Source organism: Oratosquilla oratoria, chromosome 8 (genome assembly GCF_046742065.1).
Source record: "Oratosquilla oratoria isolate Oo_2021 chromosome 8, ASM4674206v1, whole genome shotgun sequence".
NCBI classification, from domain to species: Eukaryota; Metazoa; Arthropoda; class Malacostraca; order Stomatopoda; family Squillidae; genus Oratosquilla; species Oratosquilla oratoria.
This window is the reverse complement of record NC_134784.1, coordinates 553396-578620: the sequence shown is the minus strand read 5'-3', so window position 1 is coordinate 578620 and position 25225 is coordinate 553396. Positions and strand designations below refer to the sequence as shown.

Here is a 25225-nt window from a genome sequence, read left to right as displayed (position 1 = left end):
TATCAGGAGGAAGATAATGAAGACGATAACCTCGTTTTAAAAGATCTTCCTCCGAAGGATAAGGTGGGATGGGGAGGGGGGGAGGTCGGGGTTATTTGGAGCAAAAAAATACAATAATAATAATAGAAATAAATAATAATAATGGTAATAATGATAATAATAATAATAATAATAATAATAATAACAACAGTAATGATAATGATACTAAGATAATGATAATGAATAAATAGATAAATGATAAACGAGGTCAATTTTTATGTAATTTTGTCTAATGTATTTTATGGTGGTTCTTGGCAGTTTGTCAAAGAATGTGAAGTCAGATGAGGTCAAGTTAGGTCAGGTGGATACACTTGTTCCAAAATCGGGGAAGGGACCAGCCTGGGAAACAATTCCATCCCTGCGTGGTTCTACCATTATCTTAACGGTGAGAGATAGATAGAGAGAGAGAGAGATAGTGGCTGACAATAAGCCAGTAGTACCCAGATCTTCTTTCCTACTGTCAGCTCAATGCCTTCTTTGATGTGGAGCTATAACGAAGATGAATAAAATCGCCTGGCGGCAGGTGGGATAATAAAGGATCATTTTGTGTGTGTGTGTGTACATGTGTGTACGTGATTGTGTATGTGCGTACGTGTTCTGTTCTTTCCATCACAACCTACACGAACATTAAAAGTGTGATGATGACATTACTTCCGTTGAATGGCATAGCATGGAGTGCTTCTTCACTTTCTCGCAAGGAAGAGAAATCGGAAAAAGGAAAGAGATAATGAGTGAAGGGGTGCTGCGTCCCTAATGGACGTTCTTCGCATCATCATTTTTTTTTTTTTTTTTTTTTTTTTTTTTTTTCTTTTTTTTTTTTCTTAATGAAGAGGAAGATTTTTTTGGTGGGGTTGGGATTATCATATAGTGAAGCGATACAGGTAAGCTTGTGCTACTTGATTCTGTTGTGCAAGAACTGTGTTTCTCTGTGTTGACCTTTACTGTAGTAGTGTGACGGGGCACAGGGATGACCCTTCACCCACGTAATGGGAAGAGTGTTCATTGGGCTTTGGTTTTCTGTGGTGTGGGTGTGTAATTTGACTCTGCCCTCTCTCCTTATAAGGTGGGAAGGGTTTTTGATCTTTGTGTGTGGGTGTGTTTGTGTGGGTGTGAGTTTCACCACGGTCTTGGATCATGTGTTGGAACCGTGAGTAAGATATATTATCCTTCCGTATAAGAACTCTAAACTCATGTATTGCTTGATCTATGGGTAATGCTGTGACCATACACGCACACCCCGACTTGGTTGCGCGCGCGCCCGTGTGTGTGTGTGTGTGTGTGATTCACCACCATGGTCTTGGATCACGTGTTGGACTCGTGATCGACAGCCATCTATCTCTCGGGTAGGCTAATGCTGTGACCTTACACGCACGCACACACACACACACACACACACACACACACACACACACACACACACACACACACACACACACACAAAACTCGCCCACGAGAGTTGGAGTGACGACTCGCAGCGCAGCGATACTGAAATTATTTCAGCCCTGAGTGATATTCGAACACGGACCGCCGTAGTGGCGGCTGGAAACTCTACCACTGCACCATGCGAGTGAGTGTGTGTGTGTGTGTGTGTAATTCCACGCAAGTGTACGTGTGTACACAAGTGTGAGTGTATGTACACATCCACGAGGCAACGGGCGAAGCAGAAAAGTAAAGAGTAAGAATGAACAAAATAAGAAAAACACAAAATTGAGAAAAAAAAGAGGCAAGGGAGAAAGAGCCAGATAAAGATGGCTGTTGTCAGCTGGTGTTGTCAGCTGACAACAGCTGGGAAAAGTCTGCTGGCACCACCTGGGCAGTCGCTGGAATGACCACCAGCTTCCTGGAGGTCTGGAATGGGAATGCAGAAGTGGGAATTGGGAATGAGAGTGTATCCTTCGGCCTCTTCTTTCCCTCTCCTTTCCACTCCATATCTCTCTCCCTCCCTTTCTCTCTCTCCCTCCCCCCCTCTCTCTTTTCTCTCTCAATCTCTCTCTCTCTCTCCCTCTGTGTCAGGGTTTATGTTGTGTCTGCGTGTGTGTGTGTGTGTGTACGCGCACGTAGAACAATTAAGACCATGGGAGTTTTCTCTCGCAGTAAATGATAAAAATAAATGCCTCGAGTTTCACTGAATGGAAACCCGCGGCCCCACGGCAGTCGCCCTCGGGCCCTCCCATAGATCTCTCTGGAAAGCAACTTTAGACCGCTGCAGGAGAGAGAGAGAGAGGGAGAGAGAGAGAGAGAGGGAGGGAGGGGGGGACGCTAGACTTGATCTCAGGTGTTCGTATGCACACAGGGGGAGGTGCCACCTTCAAGGTGATGGGGCGGGGGTAGTGGGGGGGGTTCGGGGTCGTTTAAAGGCAGGGAGGAGGGAGGGGCAGGGGGGGGGCGGCAGTTGGAAGAGCGGAAGTTAAGCGCGGAAGGGAAATTTCGGCCGTACCAGGCACAGGAGATGTGTGTGTGTGCGTGTGTGTGTATGTATGTACATGTTTGTATGTATTTGTGTGTGTGTGTGTGTGTGTGTATTCGTGTGCGTGTGTGTGTGTGTGTGAGTTAGGGCAAAATATAAATCTCATCGATGTGGTTTAATGGATTCTATTCTGTGTTAAATCATCTCTCTCTCTCTCTCTCTCACCGAAAATAAGGAGTGATGTTTTGTTACTTCAGGCTCTGAAGGAATTCTAGTAAATAAATCTAGATTATTTGGAATATTAAAAAAAATTGTCTTCTAAAGAGGATAGAAAGACAACGTCGGTAATGTGCATATATATATATATCTATATATATTTATATATGTCTGTATATATATCTATATATATATATATTTATATATATATTTTTATATATATATATTTATATATATATATATATTTATATATATATATATATATATATATTTATATATATATTTATATATATTTATACATATACATATACTTTATATGTATATATATATGTATATATATATATATATATATATATATGATATATATATATATCAAATCAAGTAACATAGGTGTCGTAACACACGAATAAAATTAAACTTAAACCCACTTTCGGTGAAAGATAAGCTGAGATACAGAGTAAACCGTATATTTCGACTGTGGTCCTCTTCAGCAGTTACTGTTGAAGAGGACCACAGTCAGTGGTCGAAATATACTGTTTACTCTATATCTCAGTTTATCTTTCTCCGAGAGTGGGTTTAAGTTTTATATATGTATATATATATATATATATATATATATATATATATATATATATAATATGTATATATATATATATATAATGGTGTATGGGTGGGTGTGGGTGTGATTCACAAATGTCTTAGATCACGTGTTAGACTCGTACTTAACAGCTATTTCCCTCCCGGAAGAGAGCTTAGAGCTCACAAATCTGTGTGTGTTTGTGTGTGTGTATAATGTTGTGGCCTCGTGTGGTTAGGGCTGAGTGCACAAGACTTGTAGGCCCATAGGCTCCATTGTGTGCTGATTATGAAACGACTTCCAGCGCCTCCCACGGGGGGCGGGGAGGAGGAGGGGGCGTTTCCAAGTCGAGGTCGATATCCCTCACACGCGGCCTCCTGGGGAGGAGGAGGAGGAGGGAGGAGGGAGGAAATGGAGGTGGGAGGGGTGTGTGGAGAGGAGAAAGGGGTGAGTGTGGGGGGAGAGTGTGTGTGTGCTTGTAAATGTGTACACGTGATTGTATGGTTGAAAGTGAAGGGTGATTTTGTGTGTGTGTGTGTGGTGTGGACATGTGCGTTGTGTACGTGTGTGTGTGAACGCATGAGTGTATATGTGTACGTGTGATTGTGTATGTGTGTACGTGTGTGTGAACGCGTGAGTGTATATGTGTACGTGTGATTATGTATGTGTGTACGTGTGTGTGTGAACGCGTGAGTGTATATGTGCACGTGCGATTGTTTACGTGTGTGCGTGTGTGTGTGAACGCGTGAGTGTATATGTGTATGTGTGTGTGTGTGTGTGTGTGTGAACGCGTGAATGTATGTGTGTACGTGTTATTGTGTGTGTGTACGTATGTCTGTGAACGAATGATTGTATATGTGTACGTGTGATTGTGCATGTGTGTACGTGTGTGTGTGTGTGTGTGTGTGAACGCGTAAGTGTATATGTGTACGTGTGATTGTGTATGTGAGTGTGTGTGAACGCGTGAGTGTATATGTGTATGTGTGTACGTATGTCTGTGAACGCGTGAGTGGATATGTGTACGCGTGATTGTGTATGTGTGTGTGGGGTGTGTGTGTGTGGAGGTGTAACAAAGAGAGAAAGAGAGAGAGTGAGAGAAAGAGAGTGAGAGAGTAAATTGACCACAGGGTCACAGTGAATGGAGGGAGGGTTAATGAGGAGAGGAAATATCACGAGATTCTCTTAGCTCTTAATTACCTTAGTAATGTTTCCCTAAATTAACGAGCGTGTGTCGAAAGAAAAACAGGTTCTTTTCAAAACAGAGGGAGGAGAAATATACTGAACATTTTTCATTTACAATTTTTTTTATTATGAAATCTTACTTATTCATGCATTTTAATGTAGCATTTGAGTATTAAAGTACATATAAAAACACATTATTATCTTGAGAGGAGGTGGGAAACGGGTAAAATAACACTTCAATTAATAATTGACTTAACTGATTAACTAAGATTTTTAATATACGCTGTCACTGTTATTTTCTTTATATCACTTTAAATAAGATTGGAAAAGGCAGGAGAATTACGTATTTATGGAAGAACGTAGAACACGGTCGGCAGAGAACGACATGAATGAGTTTATTCTGGTTGTAGCGTTGAAAAATGGTCAACCGACATCAAGAAAGAACGTAGTGCTCTGTTCAGGCCGGGGGGTTGGTAGGGATCGACAATAAATCGACATAAGACGATGACGGGACTATTCCGTTACATTTAGGGAATTGATTACGATCGACTAAGAGGCAATAAATATATAAAAATGTAAAACGTCTGTCTCACGAGGAATTATATATCTACTTTCGTCTTCCCTCTCTACTCTTACGCGCATTTTGGTGTTTGTGTTTCTGGTATCGGCCGTGTGACGTCAAGAATGGAATACGTCAGGGACGTTACGTTACGTTGTGGACGTTTTGTTTTAAACGTATTCATTCTCCTTCCACTCTAACACCTCCACTAAGTGAAACAGGCCCGTTCTCCCTCGAAACGTCCAAAACGTACTTTTCTACGTTCGGTACGTCTGTACATAAACTACCTATAATTATGCATTTAGAAATAATGTATGATTTTAATTTACCTTAATCACGTTTTATAATAATACATGAGATTATAATATTATTTTCATAATTACGCAAAGACGTGACAGGAAGTGAGGGAAGGAGGGAGAGGAAGAACGAGCTGGACCTCTTAATCCTTTCACCCTTCGTCTCTAATTAACCAGAATAAAATCCTCAAAGTCCTCCACCGTATCAAAAGGCTTAACCCAACACCTGTGTTAGGAGTTTCCTTCGTTTTGATTAAAATCGCCTGGCGGCAGTTAGAAAAGGAAAAATTAAAGATGGCGTACAGGTGAAGTGGAGTCACTGGACGCTGTCGTGTCCTTGTGTGCATTGCATGAGGGTGAAGCAGTCACATCACCTTCACGGGTCCGCGCTCCCCCCAAGGTCTCTCCTTGGGCGCCCTAAGGTCGCCCTGGCCGATGGAAGAACCGCGCTATCACGTACACAGTGTCCACTTTTCTCTCTGACTCTCTATCTCTCTCTCTTTCTCTCCTTATCTCTTTCTCTCTCTCTCTCCATCTATGTATCTATCTATCTATCTTTCTCTCCTCTCTCTCTCTCTCTCTCTCTCTCTCTCTCTCTCTCTCTCTCTCTCTCTCTCTATCTATCTATCTATATATCTATCTATCTCCCTCTCCCTCCCTCCCCCTCACTCCCCCCCCCTCTCTCTCTCTCTCTCTCTCTCTCTCTCTCTCTCTCTCTCTCTCTCTCTCTCTTTCCTGAATGGAAATGAGTCAGCAGATCAATCATGTTGTAAAAATAAAAAGTAAAATGAATAAATATATGAATAAATGAAACATAGATAAATAGATAAGTAAACAAAGATAATTGAGGCGATAATGAAATGGATAAAGAATTACAGACACGAGACTTTTGACTTTAATTTACAAAAAAGTTTTGTAGTTCCGTTTGTATTGACTGTATTCCTGTATGTTTATTCATTTATTCATTTATCTGTTCATTTGTATATTTAGTTTAAATAAGTATTTAGTTACTTATGAATTTACTATATCTTATTGATTGCTGTTTTGTCAATGTGCCACGTATCTTTATCTACTCATGTATTAATTTATTTGTCCATTTATTTATTTGTTTAGTTTAGTTTATATATCAAGCTGCATATTTACTACGTTTTATTGATAACTGTTTTTTCAATGTTCTATGTATCTTTTTCTATTCCTTTATCAATGTGTTTATTTAATTTAGTTTATATATACTTGTTACTTTATTTACGTTATGTTATTGGTTTATTTTGTCGTTTTGTCAATGTGATGACGTCGACAGGGGGGCCACGCCCCCTTTTTGCGTCATCGGGGGGATTTGAGAGGCTTCGCCGGCGCCAACGGTCAACAAACCAGTCTCCTTCCTGGTCTGGAACCCAAGATGATTATCGCCATTTATTATTATTATTATTATTATTATTAATGCCTTGGTGGTTTAAAGAGTGTAATGAGAAATAGACATTTGGGAATGGATGCGAAGAGGAGACTGTATGAAGGAGTGATTGTGCCAACAGCACTGTATGGGGCAGAAACGTGGAACATAAGAGAAGAAGAGAGAAGGAGTTTGAATGTGTTTGAGATGAGGTGTCTGAGAAGTATGGTGGGGGTTACTAGGCTAGATAGAGTGAGAAATGAGGAGGTGAGGAGGAGAACAGGGGTGAAAAAGGATTTGGGAGAGAGGGTTGATGAAAGAATATTAGGATGGTTTGGACACATGGAAAGAATGAGTGAAGAAAGACTAGTAAAAGAGGTATGGAAGGCAGATGTGGAGGGAGTGAACATGAGGGGACGTCCTAGGATGAGGTGGATGGATGGGGTAAAGGGGGCTTTGGGGAAGAGGGGAATGTCTGTTGAGGAAGGAAGGGAGAGGACGGAAGACAGAGGTGAGTGGAGTATGGTTGTATATGGATGATGATGTGACTGCATGAGGAGGAATGGGCGGGGGGGTGGGGGGTGTTGTAGTATGTGTGAGTAAATTTTGACGCAGCCCGAAGGGATTTCTCCCCGTCCTCTCCTTATATGCAAAGGGGGACGGAGAGGGGGGGTCGCCGATTAAATGAAGCGGCCTTGCTGTGGATGTACTGTGTCTTGCGACACTGCTTCTGACCCAGGGCGGTGGGCAGGGTTCAGGGATGACCCGTCATCCAGGAGGTGCTCAGATGAGAGGAAGGGTGGGAGGGGTGTGGAGTGTATTTAGGGATGAAATGGGTGGGAGTGTTTTTATGCCTTTCCCTTTGTGGCTACCTCCCTTGGAAGGGGGAAAAAGCCTTGGAAAAATAAAAAAAAATCAATCATTATTTTTATTTTCATTTTATTTATTTTTATTTTTATTTTATTTTTATTTTATTTTTATTTTATTTTTCTATTATTATTATTATTATTATTATTATTATTGTTATTTATTATTATTATTATTATTATGATGACGATGATGACGACGACGACGACGACGACGACGATGATGATGACACTGCTTCTAACCCAGGGCAGTGGACAAGATGCAAGGATGACCCGTCATCCAGGAGGTGCCAAGACGAGATGAGAGGGAGGGAAGAGGGTGGAGGGGAGTGGAGTGTGTAGGGGATGGAATGGGTGGGAGTGGTTTCTATGCCTTTGTTTTTTTTTGGCTACCTCCCGTGTAGGGGGAAAAAGCCTTTGGTACATGTATGTACTTATTATCTTGTCTAGTTATCCTGCCATTAATGCATTTATTCTTTTTTTATCTATCTATCTGGCTGCTTATTCGTTTTTCTATTCGTTACGTAATTTCTGTAGATTATTGTTAATTTTTTACATGTTGACATATTCTTCCCTTTATTCATGTATTATTGACTAATCTATCTCTACTTATTTATTTCTTTATTTGTTATATATATTTTTGTTGAATAATTATTTTTATCTTCTTATTTCTCTACATATCCTTCTGTTTATTATAAATATTATTTATTGATCTATCCCTATGTCTACTTTATTTATTTTTGAGTTCTCTACATATACTTCCATTATTTATTCATTGAGATACGAATTACCTATCTCTCTGTCTACGTATTCATTTCTTTATTTATTACTTTTATCTTTTTAGATTAACGTTTGCTTAACAGCCCTTCGTGGAAAAAGAAAAGAAAATGGGAAGCTATTGATGATTTGCTAAGTGGGAATAGATACAAAGCGGGAATCGGGTTTCTGAAAACTACTGGAACTTTGGGATGTGGGAAGAGCTCGTGTATCGCCGCTCCTGACAGTGGCATCACGTAGGACACCGCCACCTCCTGTTTCAGGTGTGAACAGACCCGCACCTCCGCAAAGTAGGTATGGGTGGATGACAACCCCCTAAAAAAAATAATAATAATAAATAAATAAATAAATAAATAGATAAATAGTAATAATAATGTGTCCAGCAATGCCGTGATTTTTTTTTTTTTTTTTTTTTTTGGTGTGAAGTTAGTCATGCTGTTAGCATCATACACTCACAAATCAATTAGTCTCATTAGTGATGGTGATTGTCACATACATCAGAGTTACTAAAGCAGTTTCGTATATTTTGTATTACAAACTAGTACCATGGAAAATCATCTTAAATGTTTGTATTTGTTATTAATTAATTTATTTATTTATTTATTTCTATTCCTTGGCTATATTGTGCTGGTGGCGTCATCGTAAGCGTGCTGGTCTCGCATTCGCTTAATTGACGGTTCGAATCCCGCACTCCTCTCCAATTCCCAACAATCACTGTTACCTACCCCTAACAGTCACCAAAGCGCCTAATAGGGCAAAGGTGACGGCTTCGGCCGCAGTTACTCAGCGTTTGCTGGCGTAGGATCCATTTCTCAATCCGTTTATTTTTTTTTACGGTAACCAGAATAGAATTGATGAGGGATACCACTGAATTGGAAAGGTTTCGAACCACCAGAAGAAAACGGTGATCAATAGAAAACGCAACGTCGATTTTTTTTTTTTTTTTAAGTGACATGTTTTTTCTTCCTATGCATCATGGGTTATTGGCGCTGACCTCAGCAGTTTGTTGCTGTTGTCTGCATTGGGTCTGAGTCGTAAGCCTTGGTCTTGCAGTGTGACCTCTCTCCAAGTCAATAGACGATAACGTGAATCACACACATGCGCGCGTGCACACACACACACACACACACACACACACACACACACACACACACACACACACACTAGACGCACACATGCACGCGCGCACACACACACACATGCACGCGCACGCACACACACACACACACACACACACACACACACACACACACACACGCACCCACATACACGCACGCACACACGCACGCGTGCATCTTGAAATGATCCCATACTTCATTCTATTTATCTATTTATTAGTTTATTTATATTTTTAATTATTTATTTCGTATGTTTTTTATGTACTTTCGCTTGATATTCTTTAAGAATTTGATACTGGCTAACCCCGATTTGTTTAATTCATATTAAAGTCAGGCAGTGAAGGACTGAAAGAAGAGAAATATTGCGGCGAGACGCCTACGTCTAGAGACGCTAAGCTGCGTGGGTAGCCGTTACCTTGACCCTGTGTGCAGTGTGCACGGACAGCTGGGCCGTGTGGCAGTCACCAGTGACCGTTGGGAATCGAACCTGAGCTCAGAATGAAAGATAATATATTAAGGACTTTCGTTGGAATTCTCGTATTCATGAATGCGGGATTTCTTGTGTGATTCATCACAACAGGCTTGGATCACGTGCTAGACTCGTGATCGATAGAGATCGGGTGAGAGTTCAGAGCTCATATGGCCTGATCTGTTGGTAATGCTGTGACCTTACACATGCACACGCGCGCGCGCACACACAGACACACAAACACACACCAGGCACACACACACACACACACACACACACACACACATACACACATACACACATACACACACACGCAAGACACACACAAGTCTTTGCCCACCAGAGATTAGGTGCTGGCTCACAGTGAATTTTTTGGGTCATCATCGTCATCATCACTATCATTATGTCATCATTATCATTTAAATATTACCGGTAGATAAAACTTAATTGGCACCATTTGGATGTATGCAATTATTTTTCAATCCACACTTTTTCCCAGTCACTTTAATTCTACAAGACTAAAATACCTAAAATATCGACTGCATAAAATCGATGAAGTCAGTCTCTTAGAAGGTTTGTGTGTGTGTGTGTGTATGTGTGTGGATTGGCACCAAAGTGAGAGATGTACAACAGTTGTACAACAAGGTCTGAATGGATTCCAACAAAAAAGTTTGGAAAAGTCTGTTCCAAGGCATCTAAGCAAAAAGCCAAAGTGTGTTTTCTGTTTCTCCCTCAGCCGAGATATGTCGACAAATCGACCTTGTTCAGACCGATAACGGATTTTTTTTTTCTTTTTTGGCATTTCTGCTGTAAGAAATATGAATAAGGATAATGCGTTTCTTAAAAAATAATTATAATAACCAAAAATGAAGATCAGATAAATAAGTAAATGAATTTTAAGTAGAAAAATTAAATAAATGAAAATAGGAATGTTTTGCCCCAGAACAGGAGCCTTTGGCGCCCTCCTGCCGACCGCGCGACATGACGTCATAGCAAGGTGACGTAGGAAGTAAACAATCATTCCCGAACTTGACTCTCTAGCAAAACAAGAAATTCTCTCTGCAATTATGCACACGAACGCACACAAGAAGCAAAGAGACAAGTACGTGGTTTTGGATACATACACAAACACACACACACACACACACACACACACACACACACACACACACACACACACACACACACACACACGCTCAAAGGGCACCACATAATGTGTTTATAATGTGCTAAGAGTCGAGAGCGCGCCAGAGAGCTTATTATTATGAGGGGAAGCGGAGGGGAGGAGATAGAGGCAATTATGACGAAACAATAGAAAGAAAGGGGCCACTAGCACACACACGCACGTGATGGTGGAGACACGAGGGGAGGAGGAGGAGGAGGAAGAGGAGGTAAAGCACCAGGATAACCCCCCACCCTCTCTCTCCGATAGTTCGGACTCTCCCTCTCTCTCTCTCTCTCTCTCTCTCTCTCTCTCTCTCTCTCTCTCTCTCTCTCTCTCTCTCTCTCTCTCTCTCTCTCTCTCTCTCTCTCTCGCTCTCCCTCCTTCTCCCTCTCTCTCTCTCTGTCCCTCCCGTTCTCTCTCTTTCCCTCCCTGTCTCTCTCTGTCCCTCTCTCTCCCTCTCCCTCTCTCTTTCTCTCTCTCTCTCTCTCTCTCTCTCTCTCTCTCTCTCTCTCTCTATCTCTCTCTCTTCTCTCTCTCTCTCTCTCTCTCTCCCTCCCGTTCTCTCTCTTTCCCTCCCTGTCTCTCTCTGTCCCTCTCTCTCCCTCTCCCCCTCTCTCTCTCTCTCTCTCTCTCTCTCTCTCTCTCTCTCTCTCTCTCTCTCTCTCTCTCTCTCTCTCTCCCCCTCCCTCCCTCCTTCTCCCTCTCTCTTTCTCTTTGAACGGATGCCCTTTTCATGAGAATGTACAAACATCTTTTGAAAAGGGAACTGTAGAATCTCTTATTATTCTGATTCGAGCACATGATGAATACAAAAGGAACACACAATACACCGAACAAAGACTGAAGCATTGTCACTTTGTTAACTTGTGGGAAAAGAAAAATCTAAAATACTTCGGCGAAAAGCACAACGACAATTATTATGAAAAAATATTCCAATAATAAAAATGGTCCTCGCTGCATGCTCGATAACAGATTTGCGAACTACTGAATTTACAACGAATGCTACAACACTGTTGACATGACGCCATCAGAAATTTTACTACAAAAAGCGACATAGGAGTATGCTCATGCGTGTATGTATATATAAATATATATGTATGTAAATAGTATGTGTGTTTGTATGTGTGTATAAATATATATATATATATATATATATATATATATGTATATATATATATATATATGGAGAGGAAGACATTGAAGCTTATCAGGAAGAAAAGAGGCGTTGATAATGAGGCAGAATGCTGTGGCGGGCCACACCACCACCATATGAACAAAATCGCTAATCAAGGCGAGTCACTCCATAAGGTGGGGAACGCGCTCCATGCAGGAACGATAAATTCCTCAACAGCTAAATTCGTGTCCGGAAACCTTAGATTAGAAAGACTAACCCAGTGCTTCTCAACCTTGGGGCCATGGAAAGAATTTAAGGGGGACCGTGGCTTGCTGTAACAAGTGGTACATGTCCATATAAGATGAGGAATCTGAATACAGAAGAAAAGGAACATCGATCACTCTGTCCTGGTAGAAGAAATATGAGATAATTATGATTGGTAATTTTTGTTGTTGTTAAAGTAATGGGTTTCTCTTCATCAAGATTTTATGATTATTATTATTATTATTGTTATTATTATTTATTTATTTATTCATTTTTATTTATTTATATATTTTATCTATTTATTAGGAGGCTGGGTGGGATTTGGGAGAAATATGAAGAGGAACCAAATGAATATTGAGGAGTTATGAAGGGGGAAAAGGAGTGAAAATGGCTGAGATCCACTGGACTCTGGCTTCCACTGCCGAGCTTAGAGACGGGGTGTGGGATGGGAGGCTTTGCCACAGGGGTGAATGAAATAGCCTGCCGGCAACCAACGCAAAAGGTAAAGTGCCAACAAGGACGGAAGGGGCTCTGCCCAAGGCCAGGTGATTTTATTCACCAAAGACACATATACACACACACAAAGATGTACATACACTAGGACACACACGCACGCACATACATAAACACACACACAAACACACACACAAACACAAGGACAGACACACAAACACAAGGACACACACAGTGACACACACACAAACACAAGGACACACACACACACACACGCGTGCACACACACCCCTTGAATAAAATCATCTGGTGACAGACGTTATAACTATACCAGTTTGCTAACCAGCTTAGACTATAACCTTGTACTTAAGAAGTTAGATCTGAATTTCTAGAATGAGGTCGAACCATCAAACCACTACCCCACCATAACACCCATCTCCCACCCACCACCCATTCCTTGAGAGAGAAGACATCGAGAGGATGGCTTGATACAGTGGGAGGTCAAAGAAACGGGTGACCTTTTGGTCCATAATCGGAGTGTTTGAGAGCAAGAGGGGCCTATGTCTTGTCGCCCAGAAGAGGACTGTGAAACTTAATTATCTCCGCTGGCATGGGCGCCAAAGACTCGAGCCTCACCACCCAGCTTCACTCACTCTCATCACACTTCACCGTAGCACTGTCGGCGTCGATCACCGACGGTTTTCGGAATATGGAAGTGTTTCCTGCGATGATCACATCGGGAAGTGTTTGCCCCCAGTAGGGATGACGAGAGGAAGGGAGATTGGGGTGGACTGTTTATAGACCCAGTTATGACCCTGTGGGTCCAGTAACGTCATCATGGGTCGTAAACCTTTCAACCCGTGACCCTGATTTATATATTTGATTCAGGCTGACGCCAGGCGTTTTAGTAGACAGAGGAGGGAACTCACACACACACATGCGCACATACACACATGGGCATATATGAGCTCAGAGCTCTCATCCGGAAGTGAGCTGTCGATCGCGAGTCCAACACGTGATCCAAGACCATGGCGAATCACATACACAGTCACACACAGTAAAAAGAGATGTGAGAGTGGGATGGGAGAAGGACCCCGCGAGCACAGCCGACGCTCCCCCCCCTCACCCCCCCCCTTTCGAGTCGGAGACTTTAATTATCCGCTTCCTAACCTCGACGCGGCCTCTCGACCTCCACTCTCCACCCCCCCACCACCGCCCCCTACCCCAGACCTTAAGAGGAGGAGGAAGAATGAGAACATAAGGAGGAGGAATAAGAACAGGAGGAGGAGGAAGAAATGGCGGAGGAATAATCAGTACAGGAAGAGGAGGAGGAGGAGAATTGATGGTTTCGGACAAAAATAGTGGAAAAGGAGGAGGAGGAGGAAGAGGGAGAGTGAAAGAGATGTAGGAGGACGTTGATAAGGAAGGAGAAAGGGAGGAAAGGGACAGAGAAAAGGAGGACAAAGAAGAGGAGGACAAACATTGAGAAGAATAAAAGGAGGAAGAAATGGAAAAAAAAGTAAGGAAGACTGAGACGGAGAAGAAAAAGAAGAAGAGAAGACACAGATTGAGATCGTAAAGACAATAAAGAGCGAAAAAAAAAAGACGAAGAGAAGATACAGAAGTCCAAAGATAAAGAAATAAAATGAAGAAATGAGAATTCGAAATAAAAAGAAAAGAAAAAAATCATGGAAGAAAAGGAGCTGTAGGACAAACGAGAGAGAAGAGGAGGAGGAGGAAGAGGTCAAGGAGAGGGAGGAGGAGGAAGAGGAGGAGAAGGAGACAAGGGTGAAGAAGAATAGAAAGCGATGAAGAACTTGAAAGAAGTGGAGGATGAAGAGGAGGAGGACAGGAGGTGAGGTGAGGAGAGAAGAGAGAGGAAAGAACGAAATGGAAGGAGAGAGGAAGAAAATTGAGAAAAAGTAAATTATTCGGAATAGAGATAGAGGGAGAAGTACAATAGAAGCAGGAAGTGAATTAGGAAGATGGAGGAGGTGGGGGTGGAGGGGGAGAGGTCTACATAAGAGAGGAAGCGAAGTGGCACACAGGCCTTACGGTCCTGACAAGGCGATCATCTCAAAAAAAAAAAAATACTGGTAGAGAAGTAAAGGTGTTGGGAGTTCACAAGCGTTGGAGAAGATGTTGTGTTGAAGATTGGGGGAGAACCAGGGTGTTGGAGAGGGCAGAGGAGGGCAATGGATAAGTGAGAAGCCTACGCCAGGAGGCGCTAAGCAGCTGCGAGCGCTTAAGGGTCTGTTGGGGGAGGGTAACCAACAGTCACGGCTGGGAATTGGAGAGGAGCGCGGGATTCGAACCCACAACTGAGCGATAGAATGGGCAGCGAGTTTCTATTTATCCAAACAGTGCGTCTGTTTGTTTGTTTGCTTTTTCTCGGCTAAATAAGATCGCCTGGCGGCAGCCAGACCAAAGTGTAGAAAAATCTTCAGCACCTTTCACCAGATCATTTCCCAGAAGCATTGGGAAGCATTGCCCTTTCTCTTGGGGTCATACAGGAGAGCGCTGGCCACTATGAGGCTCTGGAAGTCTCTTTCTTAGGACAGTTATGTTCTTCGTTGTGTAGACAAATATCCCTAGGGATTAGTATATATATATATAATATATATATATATATATATATATGTATATATGTTTATGTATATATGTATATATATATGTATGATTATATTATATATCATGTACATATTGTATTTTTTTTCTCGAAAACGTACCTTTTGTATTCGTAATGCTGTATAACTGGAATTTTTCGTTTCGGATATTGACCTCTTTTCTTTGTGTGTGTGTGCGTGTGATATCCAGTACAGAGAACCTGTCAGGAGAGAGAGAAAGAGAGAGAGATAGAGCGAGAGAGAGAGAGAGAGAGTTTCTAAGTCAAGAAAGACGACACCGACAGGGGATTAACGATAACAGCGTAGGGACAAGTGCACAACCCGCACGGAGCGGGGGACCCTCAGCGGTGACGTCACAAAAGATAGCGAGACTGATTCATGTGGAAGACTTTGAATGGAACGGAGGGTGCGGGTGGAAGGAGGAGGGGAGGGGGAGGGAAGGAGACCTGCCCGGTCGGTCGGTCGGTCGGGTGGAGGGGAGGGGAGGGGGAGGGGGAGGGGTGGGTTGCCAGTTTCCGTTTCGTTGAGTGAGGCGGGGGTGATAAAAGAGAGAGAGAGAGAGGGAGGAAAAAGAGAGAGAAAAGGAGAAAGAGAGAGAGAGGGGGAGGAAAAAAGAGAGAGAGAGAGATAGAGGGGGAGGAAAGAGATAGCGAGAGAGGGAGGGAGGAAAAAGAGAGAGGGAGAGAGAGAGGAGAGGGAGGAAAGAGAGAGAGTGGAGGGGGGCAGGAAAGAGAGAGAGACAAAGAGACATAGAAAGCGAGAGAGAGAGAGAGAGAGAGAAAAGACGAGTCCAGTTTCGACTCTCACATTTAGCGTCCTTGTATCAAACCCGTACATACTTGATATGTTTTATTCTGGCTAACGCCTGGCGATGTTCAGCTCTCGGCTTTAATGCCGTTGACATCCTGTTGAAGGCAAAGAAGGGAAAGAAAAGAGAAGGCAAAAACAAAAGGAAAGCAAAAAAAAAAAAAAAAGAGAGAAAGAAATAAAAGAGAAAAGAGAGATCAAAAAGAGAAGACAAAACGACCGTTACAAGACCTTCGACTGGTCAGGTGACCTGATCACACGGCCCCATGACGTTACAGGTCAGGTCACGTGACTGGCCGCGGCGTCTCTTGACTGAAGGATTGACTGACAGTGTTGTTGACCTCTTGGAAACTTCTTTTGAGCCGATTGGAAACGTTGTGACGCAAATAATGGGAATCACGTATCCTCTTGCTTTCATTTTCTTCTTAATTTTCCTTCTATTTCTTCTTCTTTTCCTCCTCCTCCTCCATCTTGAGTTTCTTTTTCTTTTCCTCCTCCTTCATCTTCAATTTCTTCTTCTTTTCCTCCTCCATCTTCTATTTCTTCTTCTTTTCCTCCTCCTCCTCCATCTTCAGTTTCTACTTCTTTTCCTCCTCATCCATCTTCTATTTCTTCTTCTTTTCCTCCTCCTCCTCCTCTATCTTCTTTATCTTCTTCTTTTCCTCCTCCTCCTCCTCTTCATCCTCTCCTCCTCCATCTTCAATTTCTACTTCTTTTCCTCATCCTGCTCCATCTTCTATTTCTTCTTTTCCTCCTCCTCCTCCTCCATCTTCTATTTCTACTTCTTTTCCTCCTCATCCATCTTCTTTTTTTTCTTCTTTTACTCCTCCTCTTTTTTATTATCCTCTTCCTTTCTTTTTCTTATTCTTTTCCTCCTCCTCCTCCTTCTTCTATTTCTTCTTCTTTTGCTCCTCCTCCATCTGCTTTTTTATTTATATTTTCCTCCATATATTTCCTCCTCCTCCATCTTCTTTTTTCTTCTTCTTTTCCTCCTCCATATTTTCTTCTTCTTTTCCTCCTCCATATTTTCTTCTTTTCCTCCTCCTCCTCCACCATCTTTTTCTTCTTGTTTTCCTCCTCCTTTCTTCTTTTCCTCCTCTTTTTTCTTTTTTCCTCTTCTTTTCCTCGTCCTCCATCTTCTTTTTCTCCTTTTTTTCCTCCTCCATCTTCTTTTCCTCCTCCATATTTCTCCAAATACGATCAGCCGTGTCCCGCAAAGCGAGGCGACAGGACGTGGGAGAGGAGCGTCCTCACCTCTTTTCATCCGTCCCCATCCCACGCGCCTCTTTCACATATTTCTTACAAAGATAGAAACAAAGAGGAAATAGAAAAAAATATAAATATTTTTTTGGATGTTCTCTCACACCATGCACCGGTCGAAAAAAATATATATTCTTTTTTTGTCTCTTATCAGAGACGAAGTGTGTTTTTTGTCGACATTTTTTTTTCGGATGTTTCGAATTTATGGTTCACGTTAGTGTTATCACATTGTTTTTATACGGTTGGATAGTTTTTTTTTATCCAATAATATATTCAGTTACACTTTAAACACACTATCGCAGAAATAATATCAGAAGTACAGGAGATTCGTATATTTCGACTACAGAAAGAGGACTTTACAGGTTCCCATATTTAGTTACATTTATGATGAAACTTGGAATGGTATGGTTCCTGTTCGGTGTTTTAATTTTGTTACATTTACATTTATTGTTACATTTATTTATTGTTACATTTACGTTTATAGTTACATTTATGATAAAACTTGGAATGGTATGATTCCTGTTCGGTGTTTTAATTTGTTGTAGAAATTCGACGTTCCCAGGAAGAAGGCGAGATCTCTGCTAAAGCACAGTCAGTAGATTGTCTTAATGTTATCAGTTATGATATGCTGTTTAGACTCTCAAGTGAAGAGCGTCGTCTTTCGTTGTTGTTGAGGATGCCGTCAGGCGATTACATTCAAACAAGGGACACACGCACACTCTTTTCCTTTATCGTTGGATGAGGTTTGAAAACTATAGGTTGATTCGTCAGAACCAGTTGATTTTAACGAGCTCTCCGTGCTCAGAGGGCAAAGGTGACGGTTTTGGAAGCAGCTGAGCTCTTGACGAGAGAGAGGGGGAGAGAGAGGAGGGGGAGGGGGAGAAAGAGAAGGAGGTAAGGGAGAGAGAAAGAGAAGAAAGTGGGCGGGGGAGAGAGAAAGAGAGAGAGGAGGTGAGGGAGAGAGAGCGGGGAAGAGAGGGAGAGAGAGAGAAGGAGTGGAAGGGGGAGAAAGAGAAGGAGGTGAGGAAGAGAGAGAGAAGGAGGTGAGAGAGAGAGAGAGAGAGAGAAGGAGGTGAGAGAGAGAGAGAGAGACAGAAGGAGGGGAAGGGGGAGAAAGAGAAGGAGGTGAGGAAGAGAGAGAGAGAGAGAAGGAGGTGAGAGAGAGAAAGAAGGAGGTGAGGGAGAGAGAGAGAGAGAAAGAAGGAGGTGAGGAAGAGAGATAGAGAAGGCAGTGAGAGAGGGAGAGAGAGAGAAGGAAGTGAGAGAGGGAGAGAGAGAAGGAAGTGAGTGAGAGAAAGGAGGTGAGGGAGAGAGAGAGAAGGAAAGAGAGAGTGAGAAAAAGTCTTGAGTCTTGCTTATCCTGACGAGTATCGTATAGAGTGCTGTAGTTGGCCAGACGTCCGCCAGGAGGCCGAGCGTCGCGTCACACGGGGAAGGAAGTCGCGTCTCCGCCGCCGTCGCCGTCGCCCGGGGCAGCAAGCAGAGGTTTCACGTAAACAAAGCGGACCAGGTGGTGCTGGATGGATGGGAGGCTAACTAGCTCCGTGGGACCTCAACAGGGGTCCAATTGTGCTCAGTTTTATTTCTTTATTATTATAATTTTGGAATGGTTTTGCGCCAATAGATTAAACTTAAGAGACGTCCCAATGAGAATGTGTGTGTGTGTGTATATGTGTGTGTGTGTGTGTGTGTGTTCGTGTGTGTGTGTGCGTGTGTGTGTATACTCCTAAATACTGTCGGGGACTTTATGTATCTACTGTGTCGGTCACTTAGCATTTGCTGTAAAGGTCACTTGACTTATGACGCACCCCTACTCTATTGAAAAAATAATAAATAAATAATTAATAAATCCTGCCCTAGTCGAGACGAACAGGGAGGCGGGAGTAAGGGAGTACTACTATAGAAATTTGGCGCCAATATTCGCCGTTAATTGTTTCTCTCGACGAATACAATTGCTAAACTTGTGTTCAACCAACCTTGTCCAGATGGGAGTACAACAGAGCAGAGAGAGGTGGAGGGCTGAGAAGAGAGTGGAGAGAGAGAGAGGGAGAATATAGGAGATCGATGAGAGGAAGTGTAGGGAGAAGAGAAACTAGAATAGGGAGTGTACTGAGAGTGAGGGCTGGTGAAATAGACAGGTGAGGGAGTTGGGAGGGAGTACAAGGGGAGGGAACGGACCCACAGCCTTAGAGATGATTACCATATTTGGAAGTTGTTTTGCCAAGACGTGCCAAGGAAGTTTGCGTCTGATGCAAGGAACCTGTTTTTTTTTTTGTTTTTGTTTTTTCGGGCGTCAGGACGTCTGATTGGATTTACTGGATATTGTTATTGTATCTAAATTCATCTGTTTATTAAAAAAATAAATAAAGTAAATAATTCCGTGGTTCTCAACATTTTCCTCTCAGTTTCCCCTTCATGAATTCTTAAGTCGTGCGACTCCTCCATGTGTCATAATTATCTTCTGCCAGGAAAGTGTGACACAAGATTTTCTATATTCAGGTTCCTCACATTGTATAGAAATGCATCATTCGTAACAGCAGGGTATGGTCACCCCCCCCCCCCCCTTCCCAGTCTAGATTGTCATGGCTCCTTGGTTGAGAATCACTAGTTCTAATTTGATCTCTTGTACAGGCTCTCCCGACACACTGTAGTGCCACAGTGTCAAGCTTATTTCGACACCAGGTCCTTCTGTGTCATCATATCCTCTTGCAGTCTCAATCTTTTTTTTTTTTTTTTTTTTCCTCTTGGTGGTCATGGAATTAGGTTCCAAATTACAAAGTACTTTGGTGCTCGGTATAGATTTGATTCAGGTCATTATGTAGATAAACTAGCGACCCCCTTCTTGAACAAGACCGGGGTCACGGTCGATTTGAAGACCTTAATGAGAAAATGTCTTTATACAGCAAGAACTATACAATGCACCACAGTACTTTGCTTCTTGAAATTGTAGACTACAATAGACAGTGATGTAGTTCAACTTCATAAAATGACCTAAGAAATGTATTTTCTTTCTCTTTTTTTTTTTTTTTTTGTGCCAATAGATTTGGGATTCAAAACGAAACAATCTGATTGAATTGTTGTATGAAAATATATTCAACAAATTTACAGTATAATAATAATTTATGTACAATATACAGCATCACTTTAATGCGTGTTTCATAGGAACAAGAAATACATTATATATTATTTACATAAAAAAATCATAAATCCTCACATACTTAAAGCTTGATCAGCAATGAGGTCAGCCGCAAGGTCATGACCTGACCTGCCGCCGCCATTCATCGCATGGTAGGTCACCAACTCCAACCAGGTCAATTCTTTGGCACACAGGACCGAAAACAAGGTCATTTGACGGACGCCCTAGGGTCACCCACAACCGAATTGGGTCACAACATGACGTCACCTTCGAATGACGTCATATATATTACGCTTTCGTGAGGTGACCTAGGACGACCCAAGACGACCAAGTCCTCATGGACTCCGCCGAGGAGAACAAATTGAGCTTCAGACACAAAACTACACATAATAAAGCATATAAAGCTCTTGAAGACACGCACTAGTGGGCTACCCCAAACTCTCGTGTGTCAGTACTCGACCGTACTTAACAAGTGACTGTCGCAGTGCGGGTGTTGACATTAATACTGGGAAGGAGGGGGGGGGGTTACTAAAGGTGACAGTATCCGGGTAACCCTTCAGCGCATGCGCACAGAAGCGGGGGACCCACAGGGGGGGGGGGGTAGAGGCCGGCACCTCTATTCCCGGCCTATGGTTTCACATCCGCTTCCACCGTAGGACTGAAGATGATCGGACTGTGTGTGTGTGAGGGGGGGGGGAGAAACGTTTGTGTGTCTAAACGTGCTTAACGTCTTAGTTTAAAACGTTCCGAAGTGAAATAATGGTGGCGGCACACTTGGCATTTCTCGCTAGCATGCTACTTGCTTTTGCTACTTCGTTTGAGTAGAAACTACTTTGGTTACAAGATTCTACACATTAAGAACATTTCGACAATGTGTCTAACATTCGTATTCTAGGTTTAAATCTTAGTTCGTCAGCTTATATATGACGCTAGAGTAATTTGACATTTAGAAATCTGAAAAACAAAAGATCAAAATTCAAATCAAACGAAATAACAAAAACAAGTACCATGCTAGCGCAGTGTGCCCCCACCTTATGACAAAACGTTAGAATTTATATAATTACGTGTCAGAACTTACGTAACGTTTCGAGTTAAAACGTTCGAAGCGGTTGACAAAACGTTCGAAACGTGTCCGAACGAGAGAAGGAAACAAACGCATTTATGGCACTGAACTGGCCCTAACCGGCCAACGGGATTGTTACGCTATGTCTCTGTCCATGGAGACCTTTTGGTCCATAGGTGGTTCTTCGCGACAAGACAAATTCTCATTTGTTACAAAAAAAAAAAAAAAAAAAAAAAAAAATCGTGACGTCACTCCAAATACAGCCAATCAGACGACGTCTCCAGCGCGGGAGATGAGCGATGGTGGGTGACAACTTGTTTCACGGGTGGGGAGTCATCTCCAACACAGGGAGAAGAATGACGAGGGTGAAAGAATCTCCAGCGAAGAATGGGAGATGTCTCCTCCAACACGACCTCACCCCGGAGACTTTGTGGGAGACTTTCCAGTGACCCATCCAGGTCACGTGACCCCCCCAGGGCAGGTCAACAGCCGTGACCTTGATTGGTGGAGACTTGGTCGATGAGGTTATCACAGGTGACAGAGGACCTCCTTCACCGACGCCGTCAGGAGATTAGGCAACCCCTGCGAGGACCTGGGGGACTCTCTCCCACGTGGGCAGCACACCCCTGTCGAGCTAACTTCACCCAGGGTAAACAAAAAACTGGTTCACAGGTTAGTTGTACCCCCCGAGGGTTGGGAGGGGCGCACTAACCCCCCCGGGGTTCAATTCAGGGGTTCTGTTCTTCAAGATGCCAGATGAAAGGTTCATTCACTCCTACGGGGTATCCTGCTGGGGTCCTACTCCCCTGGGGGAATGGTCTAGTTCTTGACTTCCAATGGGGTAGGAACACCCTGGGTGAGATACGACCTGTTCCTCTCTTCGGACCTGACCCCTGAGGTAAAGGGTGGGTATCCATCCCTTGGGCACGTCCTCCTCCTACGGGGGAAGGAATCCCCCCCTGAGGCTTAGGTAGGCTGATTCACTTCCAAGGGGATGCACATACTGGGAGACCCTGCGCGCGCGCAGGACTTCGGCGTCGTTGTTGAGGTTCTTCACTTCTTCGCCTTGGCTTGTTTGCGCGCCTTGACCACGAGGGTGTGTAGGGTGGCCATGGCCTCGTCCAGCCCTTCGCCGGTCACGGCACAGGCGGGCATGACTGCCCACGGCTGCGACTCCTGCAGTTCGGGCAGACCAAGGGCCTTGGCAAGTCCGTTGACGTCCCGCGCTCCTGGGAGGTCCTGCTTGTTGGCCAGGACGAGGAGCGGAGGTCGATGTTTGTTGAGGGCGACACACTGAGCGTTCTGTTGCTTCGTCAGGCGTTGAAGTTCGACACGAGCCTCCTCCAGGCGTTCGCTGGAACTGGAGGAGTCGACGACGAAGATGAGGGCGTCTGTGGCGCGGGTGTAGGACCTCCACAGGGGGCGAACTCGTTCAGCGCCTCCGACGTCCCAGGCCAGCCACTGGGCACCTCCGGCCCTGACCTTTTCGCAATTGAACCCGACTGTAGGAACGGCGTTCACGTACTGCCCGTACTTGAGCCTCAGGAGCGCCGTCGTCTTCCCCGAGGAGTCTAGTCCGACTAAGACCACATGGGCCGGAGTGTGGACTAAGGCCACAAGGCCCCACACCAACGAGTGTGCCACTTCGACCACGCGATGAACGCCCATCCTGCACAACAACCGGGCCACTTCTTCGGTCGCTGATGCAAGGTCCTCCTCGAGAAGATCGCCTTCGGACACTGGTAACTACTCGACCACCAACGCAAGGCCCTCTCGATCACTAGTCCTTGGCTAAACATGCACAGGTCTCGATACAGGTAGTCACTTCAGTCTATCTCTTCGTAAAACTAGAGAGGAGATGCGGGTTAGACACTCGTGGTATAATTTGTGACTTTCGCCTTGAAATAATACTTCAGGAGAAAGACACACACTCGACTGTTGAATCAGAAAGTCCTTGGCCAACACTCCAGTGAGGAGTGCTCCGTGAATATCGTGTAGACCTTTACCCTGCTAAGGTCTCGTCTCTACTGAGCTCCACTCGTGATGCGTTGGGGTATATGGACGCGCGTGAGTCGAAAGTTGCCAGCTAGTGAATATTTACTCTATTTACCCTCGACGTCTCTGATACTATTTTTACTAATTTACCACTTTTGCCATACAATTACGCCAGTTACAGAACTATACGTCAGTTAAGCATATTCAAGGATTGTATTTGATGTGGAATTATGCGAAATTAAGTTTTGTTTTATTATGGTAAACGGCGTAATTTGGCTGTAGATTTTGCGTTCAAATTCTCCCAGACGTTGCCATTCGATATTTGCTTCAATGCGTTCCGACTCACGTTAAATATAAATTCTTCCATGCGTAGGTCATCTTGAACACAAGTCGCCTTGCCATAGACTTCTACAATTTTTTCCTACTGTGAGAGGGAAGTACACTATACATAAATCTTGTATAATAGCAGACAGACGCTTTACCTGTTCCCCTCACAGCGGGTAGGCTTCCTATGGGCACGTTCAAGTCTCACAGAAATTCCGAGAGGTTGATGGTCAACCTGGTAGAGATTGAATGGTTGAACACGTTTATGGTGGTGGCCAGGCTGGCGTGCTAAAGACCTTGTGTTCGCAACGTCTCTGATGGACTCCTAGTCTAGAAATTTAGTAGTATTTATTTATTTATTTATTTATTCTTATTCATGTGTTTATAATTCATTCATATATTTATTTGTTTAATAGATATGACGTGTAGCCAGGTTGGGGGGTAATCTGGTAGCAGTTGGTAGAGTTCCCGGCTGCCACTACGTCGGTCCGGGTTCGAATCCCGTCCAGGGCTGAAATAATTTCAGTATCGTTGTATTGCGAGTCGTTACTCCAACTGTCGTGGGTGGGGAGTTGGGTGTGTGTAAAGTCACAGCATTACCCATAGGTCGGTCATATATAAGCTCTCATCCGGGAGGGAAATAGCTGTCGATCACGAGTCCAACACGTGATCCAAGACCATGGTGGTGAATCACACACACACGCACACACACACACACACACACACACACACACACGACAAAGACCGACATTACTTCCTTGAATAAAATCACCTGACGGCAGCTAGACTGAGAACAAAAGCCTATCGTTACCAGCAAAGTTCCCCCGATGGTCTAAATCTAAATAACAAGATCTTCTAAAAACTTCTTTACATGATCGCACACACTGAGGAATGCTCTTGTGATCTGTCCCATTGTTGGACACGTTGATGTCCCCCCTCCCAATACACACTCACACATTATGGACAGCCCCTCCGCAGTTATCTGATTGGTTTGGAGTGTCCTTAGTTTAATAATAAGGAAAAAAGAAAAATGGAGGAACCAAGGAGTCTCCAGAGAGAGGCTCTTCATGTCCTCGGCGCTCAACGAGTTACAACGATAAGCCATGACGCCGCCAGGAGAC

General features: G+C 43.5%; 1 protein-coding gene across 1 annotated transcript; it reads right to left on the bottom strand.

Moving 5' to 3' along the window:
- Positions 1 to 21998: 21998 nt before the first annotated feature.
- On the bottom strand, positions 21999 to 23829 carry LOC143027545 (ADP-ribosylation factor-like protein 4C). Its single transcript, XM_076188840.1, has one exon. It carries the CDS (start codon positions 23451 to 23453, stop codon positions 22839 to 22841), a length of 615 nt encoding a protein of 204 aa, XP_076044955.1. The 5' UTR covers positions 23454 to 23829; the 3' UTR covers positions 21999 to 22838.
- Positions 23830 to 25225: the final 1396 nt, after the last annotated feature.